At 51.6% G+C, this 14,955-nt stretch overlaps 5 protein-coding genes across 5 annotated transcripts; 3 read left to right on the forward strand and 2 right to left on the reverse strand.

The window, feature by feature from the left end:
• Window positions 1–334: 334 nt before the first annotated feature.
• On the reverse strand, window positions 335–2,287 carry BKA58DRAFT_472109 (uncharacterized protein). The gene is made up of 2 exons (XM_046175265.1): window positions 1,748–2,287; window positions 335–1,696 (listed from the first exon to the last, which is right to left on the reverse strand). The coding sequence occupies exons 1-2, from the start codon at window positions 1,871–1,873 to the stop codon at window positions 458–460; spliced, it is 1,365 nt and encodes a 454-aa protein (XP_046021889.1). The 5' UTR covers window positions 1,874–2,287; the 3' UTR covers window positions 335–457.
• Window positions 2,288–4,455: 2,168 nt separating this feature from the next.
• On the forward strand, window positions 4,456–5,874 carry BKA58DRAFT_404737 (uncharacterized protein; the record flags this gene model as incomplete). Its single annotated transcript, XM_046171865.1, has 1 exon — window positions 4,456–5,874. One exon carries the CDS (start codon window positions 4,456–4,458, stop codon window positions 5,872–5,874), a length of 1,419 nt encoding a protein of 472 aa, XP_046021890.1.
• Window positions 5,875–6,653: 779 nt separating this feature from the next.
• Window positions 6,654–7,815, forward strand: BKA58DRAFT_235592 (uncharacterized protein). Its single transcript, XM_046166580.1, has 2 exons — window positions 6,654–7,099; window positions 7,150–7,815. Exons 1-2 carry the CDS (start codon window positions 6,824–6,826, stop codon window positions 7,576–7,578), a joined length of 705 nt encoding a protein of 234 aa, XP_046021891.1. The 5' UTR covers window positions 6,654–6,823; the 3' UTR covers window positions 7,579–7,815.
• Window positions 7,816–9,400: 1,585 nt separating this feature from the next.
• Window positions 9,401–10,778, forward strand: BKA58DRAFT_462404 (uncharacterized protein; the record flags this gene model as incomplete). The annotated part of the gene is made up of 2 exons (XM_046174846.1): window positions 9,401–9,462; window positions 9,518–10,778. The coding sequence occupies 2 exons, from the start codon at window positions 9,401–9,403 to the stop codon at window positions 10,776–10,778; spliced, it is 1,323 nt and encodes a 440-aa protein (XP_046021892.1).
• Window positions 10,779–11,375: 597 nt separating this feature from the next.
• Window positions 11,376–14,060, reverse strand: BKA58DRAFT_321486 (fungal-specific transcription factor domain-containing protein; the record flags this gene model as incomplete). Its single annotated transcript, XM_046167810.1, has 5 exons — window positions 11,376–12,429; window positions 12,523–13,263; window positions 13,314–13,738; window positions 13,913–13,938; window positions 13,994–14,060. 5 exons carry the CDS (start codon window positions 14,058–14,060, stop codon window positions 11,376–11,378), a joined length of 2,313 nt encoding a protein of 770 aa, XP_046021893.1.
• Window positions 14,061–14,955: the final 895 nt, after the last annotated feature.

The following is a 14,955-nucleotide window of genomic DNA, read 5'->3' on the forward strand; positions in this document are numbered from 1 at the left end:
GCTTGAACATGGCACAGAACTACGGCTAGAGATGAATTTCCTCTCGACAATCCAGACAGTCCAACCATGGGTGACAGAACTCAGCCGCCCTTTGCCACGCGGTATCTTTGTATCGATGAAAGGACATTATACGTTCTGGACTATCACGATCAAGGTTCCACGGAATAAACTTCCTAACTCAGCACGACTCTCACTCAGTCTCAAGCCATACACCTGATACTGATACAATGGGAATGTGCGTTCATGAAGTGTAAATAGTATTGTATGGAGCAGGGGTCACTTGAAGTGCCTCAACCCACTCTTAATTTTGCATATTCACGAGCAATTGATGAAGTCAGGGGGGTATTTCTGATTAGATGTTACTACAGATTAAGGTATATGTACAAATGCGTCTCGCTATGGACGCTGGAAGATTGCGTAACGCTCGAAGCATGACCGTCATAGCTTAGCAGCGCCTTTATAGGGAGGCGTCGACCTTAGCGCCGAGGACGTCGACGGAGGCGTCAATGTTCTTGACGTCGTCGACGGTGGAGCCGACCTTGTCAGTGGCGGTCTTGACGGTAGATCCGGCTACGTCCTTGACGTTGTCGACAACAGGTGAGACAACACCGGTGACAGTGTTGACAACGGGCTCGACGGCACCCTTGACAGTGTTGACAGCAGGCTCAACAGCGCCCTTAACGGTGTCGACGGGAGCCTTGACGACACCCTCGACAGTGTCAACAGCAGGCTTAACGGCACCAGCGGCAGTGTTGGCAAGAGGCTCAACGGCACCAGTAGCACCACCAACAACGGGGGCGACGTCAGGAACCTGGCGCTTCTCGATAGCAGCATCAGCGGACTGACCAAGAACGGAAGCGGAACCAGTGGTGTTCTTGACGTCGTCAACGGTGGATCCAACAGTGGACTCAACCTTGGAGGTAACGCCGTTGACAGTACCGAGAGCGCTGTCCTTGACGTCGTTGACAATGGGGGTAACAAGACCGGAGACAGCGCCAGTGACAGGTGCAACAGCCTGCTCGACACCGTCGATGACAGGCTTGAGAGCAGACTCAACACCGTCAACGACGGGGGCAACGGGAGCGGTGACACCCTCAGCGATGTCGTTGACGTTCAGGTTCTGGACGTCGGCGAGAGTAGAGCCAACCTTGGAAGTAACACCGCCGGCAACGTCTCCAGCGATGGGGATGTCCTGGCGCTTGCCGATAGATGCGTCGATGGAAGCACCGAGAGCATCGACCTTAGCATCGATGTTCTTGACGTCGTCGACAGTGGATGTGACCTTGGAGGTAGCACCGTTGACGAGGTCACCAGCAACAGGGAGCTCCTGGCGCTTGTTCACCTCGACCTCGACGGTGTCATTGAGAGCCTCGACGTCGGCGGAAGCACCGATGTTCTTGACGTCGTTGACAGTGGAAGTGACTCCGGAGGTAGCACCACCAACGATGGGCTTAACGTCAGGGACCTGGCGCCTGGTGATGTGGGCACCAACGTTCGCGCCGATCTTCTTGGTGTCGACAGAGGCATCTGCTGAGCCGAACTTGGTGCCGACCTTTGCGTTGACACGGCGTCCGATAGAGGCGGCAACCTTGGGGTCAGTGGAAGCCTCAACGGAGGCATCGACACCAGCGACCTTGGCGCCAACATTTGCGTCGACACGGCGTCCGATGGAGGCGTTGATCTTGGGGTTTACACCCTAAACGAAACTGTCAGTAGAAGTAATCGCAAGGCGAAATGAAGTACGTACCTTGACAGTGTTAGTGACACCAGATGTGGCGCCGCCGACAACACCATCAACCTTGGGGATCTGGGGAATAACTGCGGCGTTCGCAACAGCGGCGGCTGCAAGAAGGACGGGGACGTTGAAACGCATCGTGAGAGAATTAGGGTTCTTTTAAAGAATGTAATATAGTTGGAGCAAAAAGCGAGTGTCGTAAAGGACTAAGGAATGTGGATCTGTAGCTGGATGATGTTTTTACTGAAGTCGAAGCCGATAGTACTTATATACTCACCCACTCCAACGTCTCTCTCCTGACGCCACACCATGTGCAAGTGTGGCAGCACAGTAATGTCCGGTATATCACCGTTGTATGCATTAGGAACACCAGTAGGATACCGATCGACATCACGACGCCTGATTCCAGGTTACCCATAGCTGATCCACTGTAGTGACCCATGCATTCAGCCATCATGAAGTGGTATCATGAGCGTAGATCGCTGTTGGTGACCCCATAAAGGTGGGCTCGCCAGCACGGGTCCTTTGCCCCGCTCGAGTAATTTCTAGCTGGAGTACGGTAGAGTTGACAGCCTCACCGTATCTTGACTTGAGGTTGGCATAGATACTGTTGGTCGTGATCATCCCAGGTATGAATCTCCGAGTTCACCTAGCTCTTCTTTCCAACAGGAAGCTTGTTCACGTATTTGGAAGGGCATACGCTATGCGCGACGCAGCTTTCAGATTCAAAAAGCTCTTCCCGTTTTGCTGTGCCTCCCACAGCCCCGAGTCATGACCTGTGCGCTTCCCAGGTCATCGTGTTGGTGTCGATTGGGATCGGCATCAGGGGTAGAACTGCCAGGGCGCGGAACTCGCGGCTTCGATGCGGACTATCGTAGACGTCTCTAGCGACTCATTGGTATGACCTAGTCATAGACAGAAGCTTAGATAGGGCATGCCGTCGCAGGTTTTCTCGCTGCATTGGTCGTTATCTGGGCGGCTCCCCGTTCCTTGTCAGCGGGTCGCCCTTCACGAGCAACACCTCACTCTTTACCACGTTATTCATTGGCCCGTCTGTGCCTCATTCGGTGTAGATACGCCGCATCATACGAGCTGCACTCATTCAGGTACATTTGAAGCTGCAGTCTACGACGTTGTCGCGCAGACTTCTGAGTCGCGAATTTACAAAATCTACGGTACTGTCCATGCCCGATCGTCGGAAGCTAGCACCCAGGCACTTTTCTGCCTGGATCGGCCCGAACAGTCCCCAAGCGGCGTAGCGTCGACTGTTCAAGCCTAATGGCTTCACAAACGCACGGTAGACCTTCCATGACGCAGCCTTTTGTTGACACCGCGCTACAACCACTAGACGGCCGTTGGAGGTTTTACCCGTGCCCTGACCCTGGCTTTACCGAACTGGTGGAGGATTGACGCTGTCTGGACGAATTGGGCCACCAGCAATTTCCCGACGCGTCTCCACGCCACGTGCCAGCTCCACCTCGAATGCCCGTGTCGAGCTACACGCAAACCTCAGCTTGAAATCTTCTGACTATTGGATTGGTAGTACAAAGGGCACTATTCTAGTCTTGTCACCGGAAGTATAGGTGTAGTCGCAACATACTTCTTCTCGCCGAGTTCGACGAATGTCACGCGGCAAGCTCAACATGAGAACTGTCATCAATAACGACAACGAAAAGCATGTGCCTTAAGCTGCGGAGAAAACCGTTGGCGGACGATCACTTCAGCGATCGAATCGGTCCGAGTCAGCAGTCACCCGCCCCTGGACTGGCTATGAGTGCAAGGCTGCTGGCCGCGGAACCACATTAAATCTTGCACGGTCCGATGTCGTGTCTCGAGGTGCACTCACACTGCGTACTAGACAGGATATGAACACCGGCAGTGGCACAGAGCTGTCCCTTGAAAAACGCCCCTTATCAGGTACTTGGAGTACGTAGACACCCGTTTCATACACGCAGGGATTGCTCCTCCACCACTTGACCACATGCCGGTCCCTGTTATGACGGGGCTGCACTGATGTCACCCCCGAGGATATCGAAGTACGATCACTGTTACGGCTATGTCGGTGTACTCGATGATCTCACCCCAAAACTCGTCTGTCATCTAATCAACACTGAGCATAGAAACAGGATCGATACGAGCGACAGACTGGATGATGCCCGCGAATGACAGGCCACGAAATGACGCACTCACAGCAATCATTGCTGGCGCAATAACGCACATGCGCTTGTGGAACAGAGGCAGATAGCAGTTGCTACGGTTCTCCTTGACAATTCTACCGCATGTCTCTATGGCTCTACTGGAGTGGGCAATAGTCTTCCCTACTGTACACTGCGTCCGCTATTATCCACTATCGAATAGAGGTCGCTCTCGGTTATTGCACTTGTTACTCATGACGGGGAGACGGCTCATGCGACCTTTCAAGAAACTTACTTCACTCGAGACTCAAACTTCTTCCAGGCAACAGCACATACTGGCTAGGAAATTTTTCTTGAGCATTCCCTATTTCGCCTTGTTTGGTCACTCTTCTACCCCATGACCCCGCATCTTCTGCTCTATCTATCCTCATCGAACGGGTAGGGGGCACTGATGTGGTCAGACGACTAATCACTGACGCTTGCTTGTGATTCAACTATTCGCTTAATTTATACTATCACTGCTCTTGACCTTTTCTACTCGTATACTGAATCCTCTGTACGCACGCGGGCTGTCGATCGTCAAACATGTCGTTCTCCATGGCCAACAGTATTCCTCAGGCCAGTATCAAACACCTCCCCGATGAATTACTTCTTCAAATCATCCCCTATCTCGTAGTTGAGCCGCGCTTCGACCGAAGCGCCTATGGAAACCTAACGGCCCTCGCCGCCGCGAACACTCGCTTCCCTAGAGTAATTCGAACTAGCTTTCACGAGCTCAAAGCACTTACTGTTCCACTCCCGAAAGCGTTCGCCTTATTTCGAACGCTCCGGGATCTTCCCGCCAACAAATGGGCGGATAAAGTCAAGTCTCTTGAAGTCACAAACTATGTATCTCCTGAGGCTCGAGAAGCAAACTATGGTGGCGATGAGGATGGCTGTATGCAAAAGCCCTGGAACAGTGCCCGAGAATTTCATCTTCGGCGTAGCTTGCATGCTGGACTCCTACAATACGTGGATGCGCAACGCCGGTCAAGAATGCCGTCGAGGCAGTTCGCTATCGAGGCCGAGGTCACTTTCCGAACAGATTGCCTAAACACCATCCGGGAGACTGAGGTTGCTAGCGACCGTAACAAGCGGATGTGGGCAGACGCGCTCCGGTCAGGTCACAATAACGCTTTCCTTGCTCTGCTTCTCCTAGCACTACCGAACCTCGAGGAACTCCTTCTCGGTGGCGGCCATATATTGCACTATCCAATGTTGCTCAGGGACGCAGACCCCTGGCAAGGACCAATGAGCCCACAGATTGATGGTCGCTGCCACTGGACCAATGACCCCTCGACGCAACAACTGCGAGAACACAAGTACCTCGCTCAAGTCTTTGAAGCAAAGTACCCGCGACTCACCAAGCTGGAGCTGCCATCCTCATGGAAGGGTATAACACTCTCTCGCGCTGCCCGAATCTCGCCCATTTACTACCATTTTGATGATCTACAGACGCTGATAATTCCGGAGTCTGCGCTCCCACCTAGTCACGTTGTGCGGACGAACGGACTATTCTTCTCGGCACTGCCGGTGACACTCAAGTCTTTGACCATTGTCGACTGTACCGGCCTTACTACGCGGTTTATGGAACACTTGCTGAACCAAATCGACGTCGTTCCGACCGCTTATCTTCCAGATCTGCGCTTCATCAGCATATACTACATCGGCGACCGCCTAGACCTGATGTTCGGATCCGCAGACATCATATACGCGAAATCACTCAGAATCGAGATGAACGTTTTTTTTTTCTTGAGGAACATAGATCCGATGGAGACCTTAGTTGCCTCAGATGTAGGAGGTCAACCACGGAAATTGAGTACAGATGAGTTATCTGGAAACGCGATAATATCAGCACTGGAAAGAAACTTTTGCGAAGTGGCTGGACATTGGGTAGGGAGCAAGCGAAAATTGGGTCTTCCTGCTGGTAAAGCGAAGGAACATTTCCGAAATCGTCGTAGCTAGTGATTTCCGCGGCGGCTGGTGTGAGGAGAGCAGAATTTCTAAACTTCATCACCACCTAAGATACAACTGCGATCTCTTAAGTTAAAAGCGAACGAACTTAATCGCCAGGTTCTATGTATATGTACTGTGCACCTTGGAACGTGTCTTTCATCTTATCCTCCACCTGCTGCACGAGTCATTAGTAAACACTCGAGTACCTGACGCAGGCATGTCCCGTCGCAGTGACGCTAGCCGTTTCATACGTATATACAAAGAAGTAGAAAAATGGCATTCTTGCCATCGTGCCTTTGAACCTAGACTGAGATATTGGGGATGCAGTGTAGGATCGCAATGGTCGGCCTAGGTGGAATCTGGAGCATTTGAAGCGGACGTGAGCTAATGCTGAACTAGGACAAATGCGGGGGCAAGCTAACCCTACAAGCTCCAGGTGTCCGAGCACCCGAGTTCGCGTCTGGGCAGGGCTGTGCGGGCGCTTAGTTACCACCATCTTGCAATTTGCCACCTATTGTCTTCTACCCACCACCCACCATTTCCCATTTCTGTAGCCGAAATGTTTCAGATTGCTATCCGCTCGTGATTCCATCTGAAGTGCACATGGCACACCGTTGAGATGTTGTTCTTGGCAAAATCGCTGGGTGGTTATTACATGGTCTCCGATTGATCTGAATGAGCCTTGTCTATCTAGGTGCTGTGAAACCACATGTATGGGAGGCATACCAGATCAACGAAGGGATGAGATTGGTCGTGTGAGGTGCGAACCTATCCTTGGTCCTCAAGCTGGCAAGATGCGCAAACTGAATGCCATGGCGCAGGGGCCGATCATGCACGCCTGACGCTCAGCCTCGCCTATAGATAGGCGCTGGGGGCCGCTTACACCTTTGTTAGATATAGCTCCACCTTGCTGCATGGGCGACCTCAAATCCCCAATTCGTTATACATCAACTTCGTCATGAGGCTCGTTTCCTTTGTTATAACATTCTACCAACTCTTCCTTGTCACCGGAGCTGCTCCGCTAGAGCTTAAAGACAACGAATGCACGCAGCCCCATAGCTCGAAAGCAACCTGGGATCCCGTCGATAAATACACCGTCGAGTTGTTCCAAGCGGAAGCAACTTTGCGACCCAAACCCAACCTATGTCTATTCTACACGCGCGGCTTGAGCGAGACGGCACGCCGTTACGCGAAAACCAGACCAAATGGGGAGTCTCCTATGACAACGATATGGGTACATATATACTCGCCACCCGTTTCCTGGCATCCGCTAACCAAGCCCAGGATGTCTGGCCTAGAAAATACTACAACAGCGAAGCCACGAGTACCAATCCACTGCGCTGTATCATGAACGACGAGACATGGCGAACACAGTATTACACAAACATGTCCAAAGCCTTCGCTTCGCTCTGCGAAGTCTTTGCAACAGTCATGGATGCCAGTATAGGACCAGGCGCAAATACTCCAGGTTATGTCAACAAGGGAGGCCTTTGGTTCCAAGCGGAGTTTCCAGTCCTACGAGAGCAGAACAAAGTCCTCATGATAGAAGCTATATCGCCAGATGGACAAGTCGCCTGCACATATTGGACGAAAACGAATGTTGTGCAGAACAGCATTCACGACACGCATGTATACGGACGTGGCATGGCTACAGGAAGCGAAGCATGGCTGGACATCTTCTCAGTAGCCCACCACTCGTTACGCGAAGACTGAGATATGAATACGTTCGGCGAGTGATTCCTGTGAAGACTCAATGAAACATCGCGTTCGCCACAAGACTATCTCATTCACGTTGTTCCCAATCCCATAACACAGCAGCCTAGAGAGCACACGATAGGTGCTACCATGAACAGAGCCCGCGACAGGAGTCGAGGTGTCCTAACCTTGGATTTGACTACATGATCTTCCAGCCCATACAGTTGCTAGACCAGGAGGTATAGCGAAGGCTGTCGGCCCCCAATTCAGATCAGAATATGGACCTGCAGATCAGTTTCGCACCACGGTCTAGTTGTTTGCCTAATCAGTGATGTGACTGCCGGTTGCCGGCTCAAGTTGCAGTCGCCAAGCTGAGTGGTGGGGGTATGTCGTAATTTACGCCTTGCTAAGACTTCGGAAATCTTGGTAAAGGCATTTATCTTTCTGAGGCTCAGTCATGTCACCACGTAACAACACATTACGCACCTCACCATGAGGGACACTGCAACATTGACCAGCGCTGCGAGAGCAAAGCAAGAGGCTCTCAACGACTTCATACGAAGAACATGGCGCTACTATCGCTATCTTTATATACCCGGGGCCATCCTTTTTATCCTCAGCTTCTTCAGCTTCGCGTATGCGGTGCATCTGCATCGGACGCACCCACATCAACTCCCCGAAACTTGGATGACGAACCCTCTGCCCTTCTTCGCGCTAGGGTGGTTTTGTTTCGTGTATGGAATTATGGTCTGGATGGGGTGGTTTATGCTCAAGGATGAGCGTCCTGGAAATACAACTGTCTGCGACAAAACTATCAATTGAAAGATTTGGTCTCACGGGCAGTCCTCTGAAGCATGGGATCGTCTATTCGGGGTCATGTGGGCCGCATAGAGCCTAAGAATATGCCGACTGGGACGTAGCAGCAAGCAATTTTCAGAGCCATCAAAGATCAATGGCAATCATGGCGTTGTACTAGAATAGACTGGAGACGGTCACTAGCGTATTGACCTAGAGACTCAGAGGAGAAAGACGGTCACATAAGTGTCTCGATTACTCAAAGCCAACATTTTGACCCTCGCGATCTTGCTCTCAGAGTGACATACTATCTATACCCCATCTATGTCATCTTCCTGATACATGAACAGTGATCTTTGGCATGGTTGAACAACCACCTGAAACGACTCGATTAAGAGAAGCGTTACACACGGACGAAACAACATTGCTCCAGTAAAAACGTAACTTTAACAACGTGGGCGAGTAGCACGGATAGGTTTCGCAGGATGTGCAGTGAGCAGGGCTTTCCTACCCACCAACTGAGTATCTATCGACACCAAGCCACATCCGAACTTTAATTATAGTTTTCGTGGAGGTTATAGTCGTATAGTAGGTTCGAAGAACTAACCGAGATGTATTGAGCCCCATATGTACCAAGCATAAGGCCCCTGGGCATCCTTGGCCGTCATGTGACAGTGATGAATGGATGGACAGGAAGAACTCTTTGCTCTGCTCACGGTCTTAGCTACGGCTGTTCGGAAGGATAATTAAGACTTGGCCTCGTCTTTGACGTCAATTCTACAAACACATGGCTCGCAAACTCCCATATATGGGTAGCAGTCGGGCGTAATGCAACTGTAGCATATGCAACACTGGCATTTGGGGCGAAACAGTTGTCAAGCTAGTGTTGGATTATCATGAGGAATATCGATCTCGATGAAAGAACTGAGGGGCGATATACCAGGTGGAGGAGATATAAATATGGTGCTCTTTCTTCACGAAAGAGACTCATCACGCCAACTTGACTGGCAAACGAGATCACAATCAATTCTCCAATTCCTCAAGCATGAGATTCCTCGCATCATTTCTGCTGGCCGCCCAGACGGTTCAAGCAGTGAGACTATCCTGGTGAGCGATCTTTCCTCAAATTCCGTGAGAAACGGATACTCATTCTCTTCATCAGGTACATAAGCACTGGATGCAAAGGGGCGTTTCTTTATGCAGCCGAGCACGACGACATTATCTTCTGCGAAAAGCTCGATTCGGCTACGGTCACTGCGGAGTCACTGGTTGTCTCTTTTGACGGCCCCAACGACAGCGACCTCGAGGTAGTGCTTTATGGCGACGAAGCCTGCAGTACTACCAGTATACTCGACTTCCACGATGAACTCGTTTGTCATGGCGATAAGCGCGACGACGTCAAGGCATATTCAGTAGTCTACAAGAACGCTAGAGCCCATTCCACCAAACCCGTTGCTAAACGGAGCCCCCGGCAGCGCAGCCCCGATCAGATGGAGGCCAATGCCGACGAGAATATCATGGGATCTGCAAAACACTACGACCTCGCCTTGTACAATGGCTCCGGCTCTTTCGCAGAAGTAGCAGCAATCCCTTCAAACAACCCTTACCTTAGCGCGCTTGTCAGGCCCGCCATCAGCGCTGGAGCATCAGCTGTGGGCTTCGTCTCTCTTGTGACCGGATGCATTGGCGTAGACAGCGCGACCGCAATCCCACAGACTAGCTGCGCATTAGCGATAACCGCGACCGGAATCTCTTTCATCATGGCTCTTTGGAGTTTCTACGAGAACGTCACCAATCTGAGAGCACACATGAGAAACAACGCTTTCCAACTCGGTGGCCGAAACCCAGCTAGGAGGGGATTGGACGGAACACCAGAGGAACCGGAACTATCGCACGAGGAATACATGGAGTCCATCTTGCGAACAGCCGGATACGAGGGCAAGTACCTTGGCCGGACGACGCGCGATGGAGACATGGAGACGCCCGCGTACCAATTCACCGGTAAAGACGGACTGGAATATGTTTACACGACCCGCCGTGAAGCGAACGATGATATTGGACACTCACTCTCGTTCGCTCACCAAGTCAAGATCGAAAAACGCCAGGGCTACGAGGGTGTGGTTGTCGATGGTGGGGTTGACATTCAAGCCTGTCAGCGGAACACTCCCGGTGCGGACTGGTCAGACATGCCGTGGTCAGGAGAGGTTGCGTATGATTATGTCTTGGACAATCTCCGATGCCTTGTTGACCCTGACGAGCTTGTGCAATCCAAGTACGTTTCCTCCGATGTGATGGACACCGAAGGTAACGTCATGATCACCATTGGTATCTCGCCATACCTACCTGGTGGTGCAAACAACGTCGCCTCGAGACCTGCCTGCGATAACGAGGAGTTTTATTTCTCGGGAACTTGCGTCAGTTAGAGGCGTGGCTCAACTCATGTCTTGGCCAAAATTCATTGTGTGTTTTGGATGATGACAATTGCTCGTGTGCGTTTTCGCACCAAGCTTCTCGGGTCTCAACTACCCGAGAGGATGCACTTGATCACATCGGGGTCAAGCCATCTTCGATGATGGCGATGATCTGCGATAAGAATGTAGGAATATGATCAAGGTACCTAGGACTAGCTATAAGATATTCGATACAATTGTAGAGGAGACAGTTCCGTGCGAAATTATCGTGAGACCCGAAAGCTGTTGTCGCGATTTCTGTATCTTTGCAACGGCCGTGACCGCCCAACTCTCTGTCGTGAATGCTAATGTCTTCCTTTCGGTTTGTCTCACCCACCGCCTTCTCACATGCCAAAGGCCCATGAGAACGTGTCGTGTAAGTGGCTCTAATCGCGCGTGGTTGAGAGAGAAAGGTGAGTATGAAAGGTTGATATTGATCCCAAAGAGGAAACAGTCTAGTAATAAACCGAGACGGTTCAAGACCTACCGCGTCGGTGCCAGCGGAAGAGGGAGATGTAACATGGAAAGACCGTGCCCAAACGCCCAGCAGGTTGCTTTCACGATACTCACTTACATGATAGAGAAATTATTTGCCCAGCCTAGCGGACCAAAGCCCTCGAACCCAGTAGACTGCGCGTTCTCATCATCACTTGCTTCCCATCCAAAGAAATTCTGGAGGTCGTCCAGGTTGAACATGGGCTGCTCGAAAGCAGTTGGCGCGCTGGGGGAAGAGTAAATGGGTCCTACCGCATTCTCAGATGACGACGTCATGGCCTGGCCTGATGTAACAGTAGAGGCGCCCTGACCAGTGGTAGGCGCCGAGAATGGGTAGCGAGTAGTAGCCGTGCGAAGAGTTGAAGGTGAAGTTGCCGAAAGTATCTCCTCGACAGGAGGAATAACCGAGATCGCCGCATTTCGCTGCCTAGGAGTGCCAGCCATCGGTGCGGGTGCGCCGACAATGCGCCGCGCTTCGTTCTCTGATGGATCCTGAGGCGCAATGTAGTCAGCAGAGTGACCGCGAGCCAGACTGTCGCGTACAGTCTCCAACCAGCGCTCGGAGGTGATACATAACGATTCAGCAAGCGGGTACATGAACGCCATCTCTCGCAAAGCCTGGTTGTTGTACTGTACTAGCTCGACTGTACGACCAATGACAGTTCCTGCGTCGGGCTTTGATACGTCCAGGATCCGAGCGATGTAGTAGAGCATGATGCGACTACTGTTGTAAACGAACGACGGCAATATGGAGTCCGCAAAATGCTTGACGCCGTGTTGAAGTATGTGTGAGACTAGTACGGACATACGCTGCGCATGCTCAAAGCAGACGTCTTGCAGATGACTCACGAACGCCTGTCGATCAGTAGGGAAGACGAACGGCTCCTGGTTTTTGAACAGGTCAGGGAGAGCGATCCTGTGGACGTCGCACATAACGTGGTGGTACATGCAATGGATGAGGAGGAGTGCACCTAGCTGATGTGTTTCGCGCCGAATGTAGATGTTGTCCGCAGAAAAGTCCAGCCAGGATGGCAGACTTTGTTTCCACGACTGAATGTCCTCGATAAGAACGGCGAACCCTGACTCTGGAAGCCACGGCGGTTGCTCTTCGTCCATGTGCTTCACAAACCTATTCCAAGTCAGCATTCAAGACTTGCGAGCTTATCCTAGCCACACTCACCGTAGTACACGTCGCCAAATACTGACGATGCGCACGTAGTACGCAGCCATACCCAAATTATCCGCTGGTTTCTCTGGAATATCCTCTGGAGACATAAGCTCCAGTAATGTACCCCTCTCAAGCCGCTCCGTAATACATGGTATCTGTAGTGAGAACTGACGCTCGTTGCAAGGAAGCTGGATCTTGAGGTCTCTTTCATTGAGTATAGTGAGGTGGTCGACGCCACTACCAGCCCAGACATCAATCATATAGCATGCCCACATGAGCCTTCTACGAGACTCTCGTACAGAAACCTCATTTGGACTCCCTCCCAATTCCTTACAAAGCACATCTGGCGACACTTCATTGTTGAGCTGTAAAGCATGCGCCATACGTATGACAAGGCCGGTAAGAAGAAAAGACCCAGCATAGTTGCCATTGCGAGCTTCTTGGTCGTGAAGTAAGACCAAGACCTTGAGTTTGGTGATAGAGATGGTGCTATAATCAGCGAAGAACATCTCTTCCGCGACTTTAGCCCACTGGCTTCCCGCTGACTGGATCAGATCTTTTGTCAAGGGCGAGAACGACTCACTGTAGTCGAGAGCGTAGAATCGAGCGCCTAGTGCACACATGATGTGCAAAAGGGCCTGATCAGACGCATCCACGAGCTGTCCTTCGTCTAGCATTCGAATGAACGACGGCTTGTGCTCGAACGCGAACACGCGGATCGGGTGGACGTTGTTGAAGTAAGCATCTAATAAAGCGTGGAGTTTCATTCTGGGTGGCAGCTGCTGGGAAAACAACCTGTGCATATTCGTAAGTTCGGTGCACGCCAGTAAGATCGTAAAGCATACCAAAGTAGGCCCGGCGGACACCCCGCTGCAGCAGGCTCGCTATTCGATAGTGAGCCTAGTAGCCTAGAAGGTTCTCGAGTATCCCGGGGAGTATGTGGAGGAATCATTACAGAATCGGCGTGTGTCCCTGATGCAGGAGTCGCAATGCTCTGTACCCAGGCTGGTTCCACCTGCTCAGCATCGTATACACACGAGGTCCTGCGCTGCTGGCATCTTATGCAGTTCGGTCGTTCGCCGGAGCATTTGACTTTGGAGTCTCGACAGGGAATGCAGGATCGAAATGTACGTTTACGCTTGATGCCTACAACAGGCTCGTACGCCGTGCTTGGTCTCTTCGCGGCAGTCGAAACACCGCCATTCTGCACACAGTCTAGCTGTAGCCTTTCGCAATTCAGACAGCCGTTTGGGCGTTCATCGCACTTAACCTGGATGGTTGTCAGCTACGTTGGGCCCTGATCTACTGGTTTCCGGATGTCCCAGACCCCGACGCAGGAACGACGACTATCACGACAACCTCATTGTCCGTCGTAGGATACCCGCAATCCTGGTATGGGTGCTTGAAGACAAGGAGAGATATACAAAAGACAGTAAGACCCTACCTTTCTCGCACGGCAAGTAGCGCAGGCTGTCGAAACTCTGTTAGTACACCTATCGCCATATAAAGAGGCCATGTCGCGTACCGTTGACTGGTCTTCTGCGCTTCTTAGCAGCACTGTCTGGCACGGCGGGCGTTTCCGGCGACTCCATGTATCGTTCGGTTTGTCGCTCGGAATGTCGCGTCGTTCTGGAGTTGCGAAAGAGCGACGGCGGCGCGACGACGACCCAGACTTAAGGCGAAAAATGACGTGCTAATCCGTTGGGATTGGCTCAAAGCACGCGGTCTAATAGTGGGGTCATGCTGTGTTCGGGCAGGTGCGGATCTCTTTCCCCCACGAGCTAGCTGTTTGCGGTGCTAGCTCATGTGTACCCTTTCCCTGAACCCCGCAATTAAGCAAGGCCAACTCTCAAAGCAGACGATATTTGGCTTACTTCCATTGACCTAGAAGGGGCACGAGACCCTTATAGTGTTTGCGGCTCAACTAGAATGTGAAACTACGATACTCCAGGACTTGGCAAGACCTTGGCGTTGTTGAAGTTGGTCATTGCAGCGAGACCCTCAACATTGAACCCTTCATAACCAACAAATGTGCACCAACAAGCTTCAAGACGGGATAATGGCTCTTCCAAGATCTTTAAAGGAGATACCTAGGTACGTCATCTCAAGGACCCTTGTGCTGAATAATCCCTGCCCTTTCTCGAATCGAAGTCCCTGCCAATCACTGATAACGCACACCGGATACGGCGACTATCTGGCAACACATGCATCAACACCACTAGCTTCAACACCCAGTCAGCACTTGAACATTACATCCAACACACCAAAATACAAGGCGTCCAACATCATGCTCTCGCTAGCCACGTAGGTTCACGTAGTCGCAAAGCGCAATGCAAGGGAGATCAGTCGCCAGCAATGCAAGTACACGCATTTCCCTAGCCAAACAAGCAACGCCAAGCAAACGCCAGATAAGCATGATCACAAGAACACAACGACACGCCAGCGAGCGCAACACGCGTACTCCCAGAGCACCTGCATCATTTGATC

The sequence above is a fragment of the Alternaria rosae genome (assembly GCF_020736505.1).
Source record: "Alternaria rosae strain MPI-PUGE-AT-0040 chromosome Unknown BKA58scaffold_9, whole genome shotgun sequence".
Taxonomy (NCBI): Eukaryota; Fungi; Ascomycota; class Dothideomycetes; order Pleosporales; family Pleosporaceae; genus Alternaria; species Alternaria rosae.

What these genes read in the sequence shown, in the direction of transcription:
- BKA58DRAFT_235592 (XM_046166580.1), top strand. Translation starts at nt 6,824, where the DNA reads ATGAGGCTCGTTTCCTTTGTTATAACATTCTACCAACTCTTCCTTGTC. An exon ending in CTCCTATGACAACGATATGG is followed by an intron (nt 7,100 to 7,149) that starts GTACATATATAC and finishes AACCAAGCCCAG; the next exon opens with GATGTCTGGCCTAGAAAATA.
- BKA58DRAFT_472109 (XM_046175265.1), bottom strand. Translation starts at nt 1,873, where the DNA reads ATGCGTTTCAACGTCCCCGTCCTTCTTGCAGCCGCCGCTGTTGCGAAC. An exon ending in GTGTCACTAACACTGTCAAG is followed by an intron (nt 1,697 to 1,747) that starts GTACGTACTTCA and finishes AGTTTCGTTTAG; the next exon opens with GGTGTAAACCCCAAGATCAA.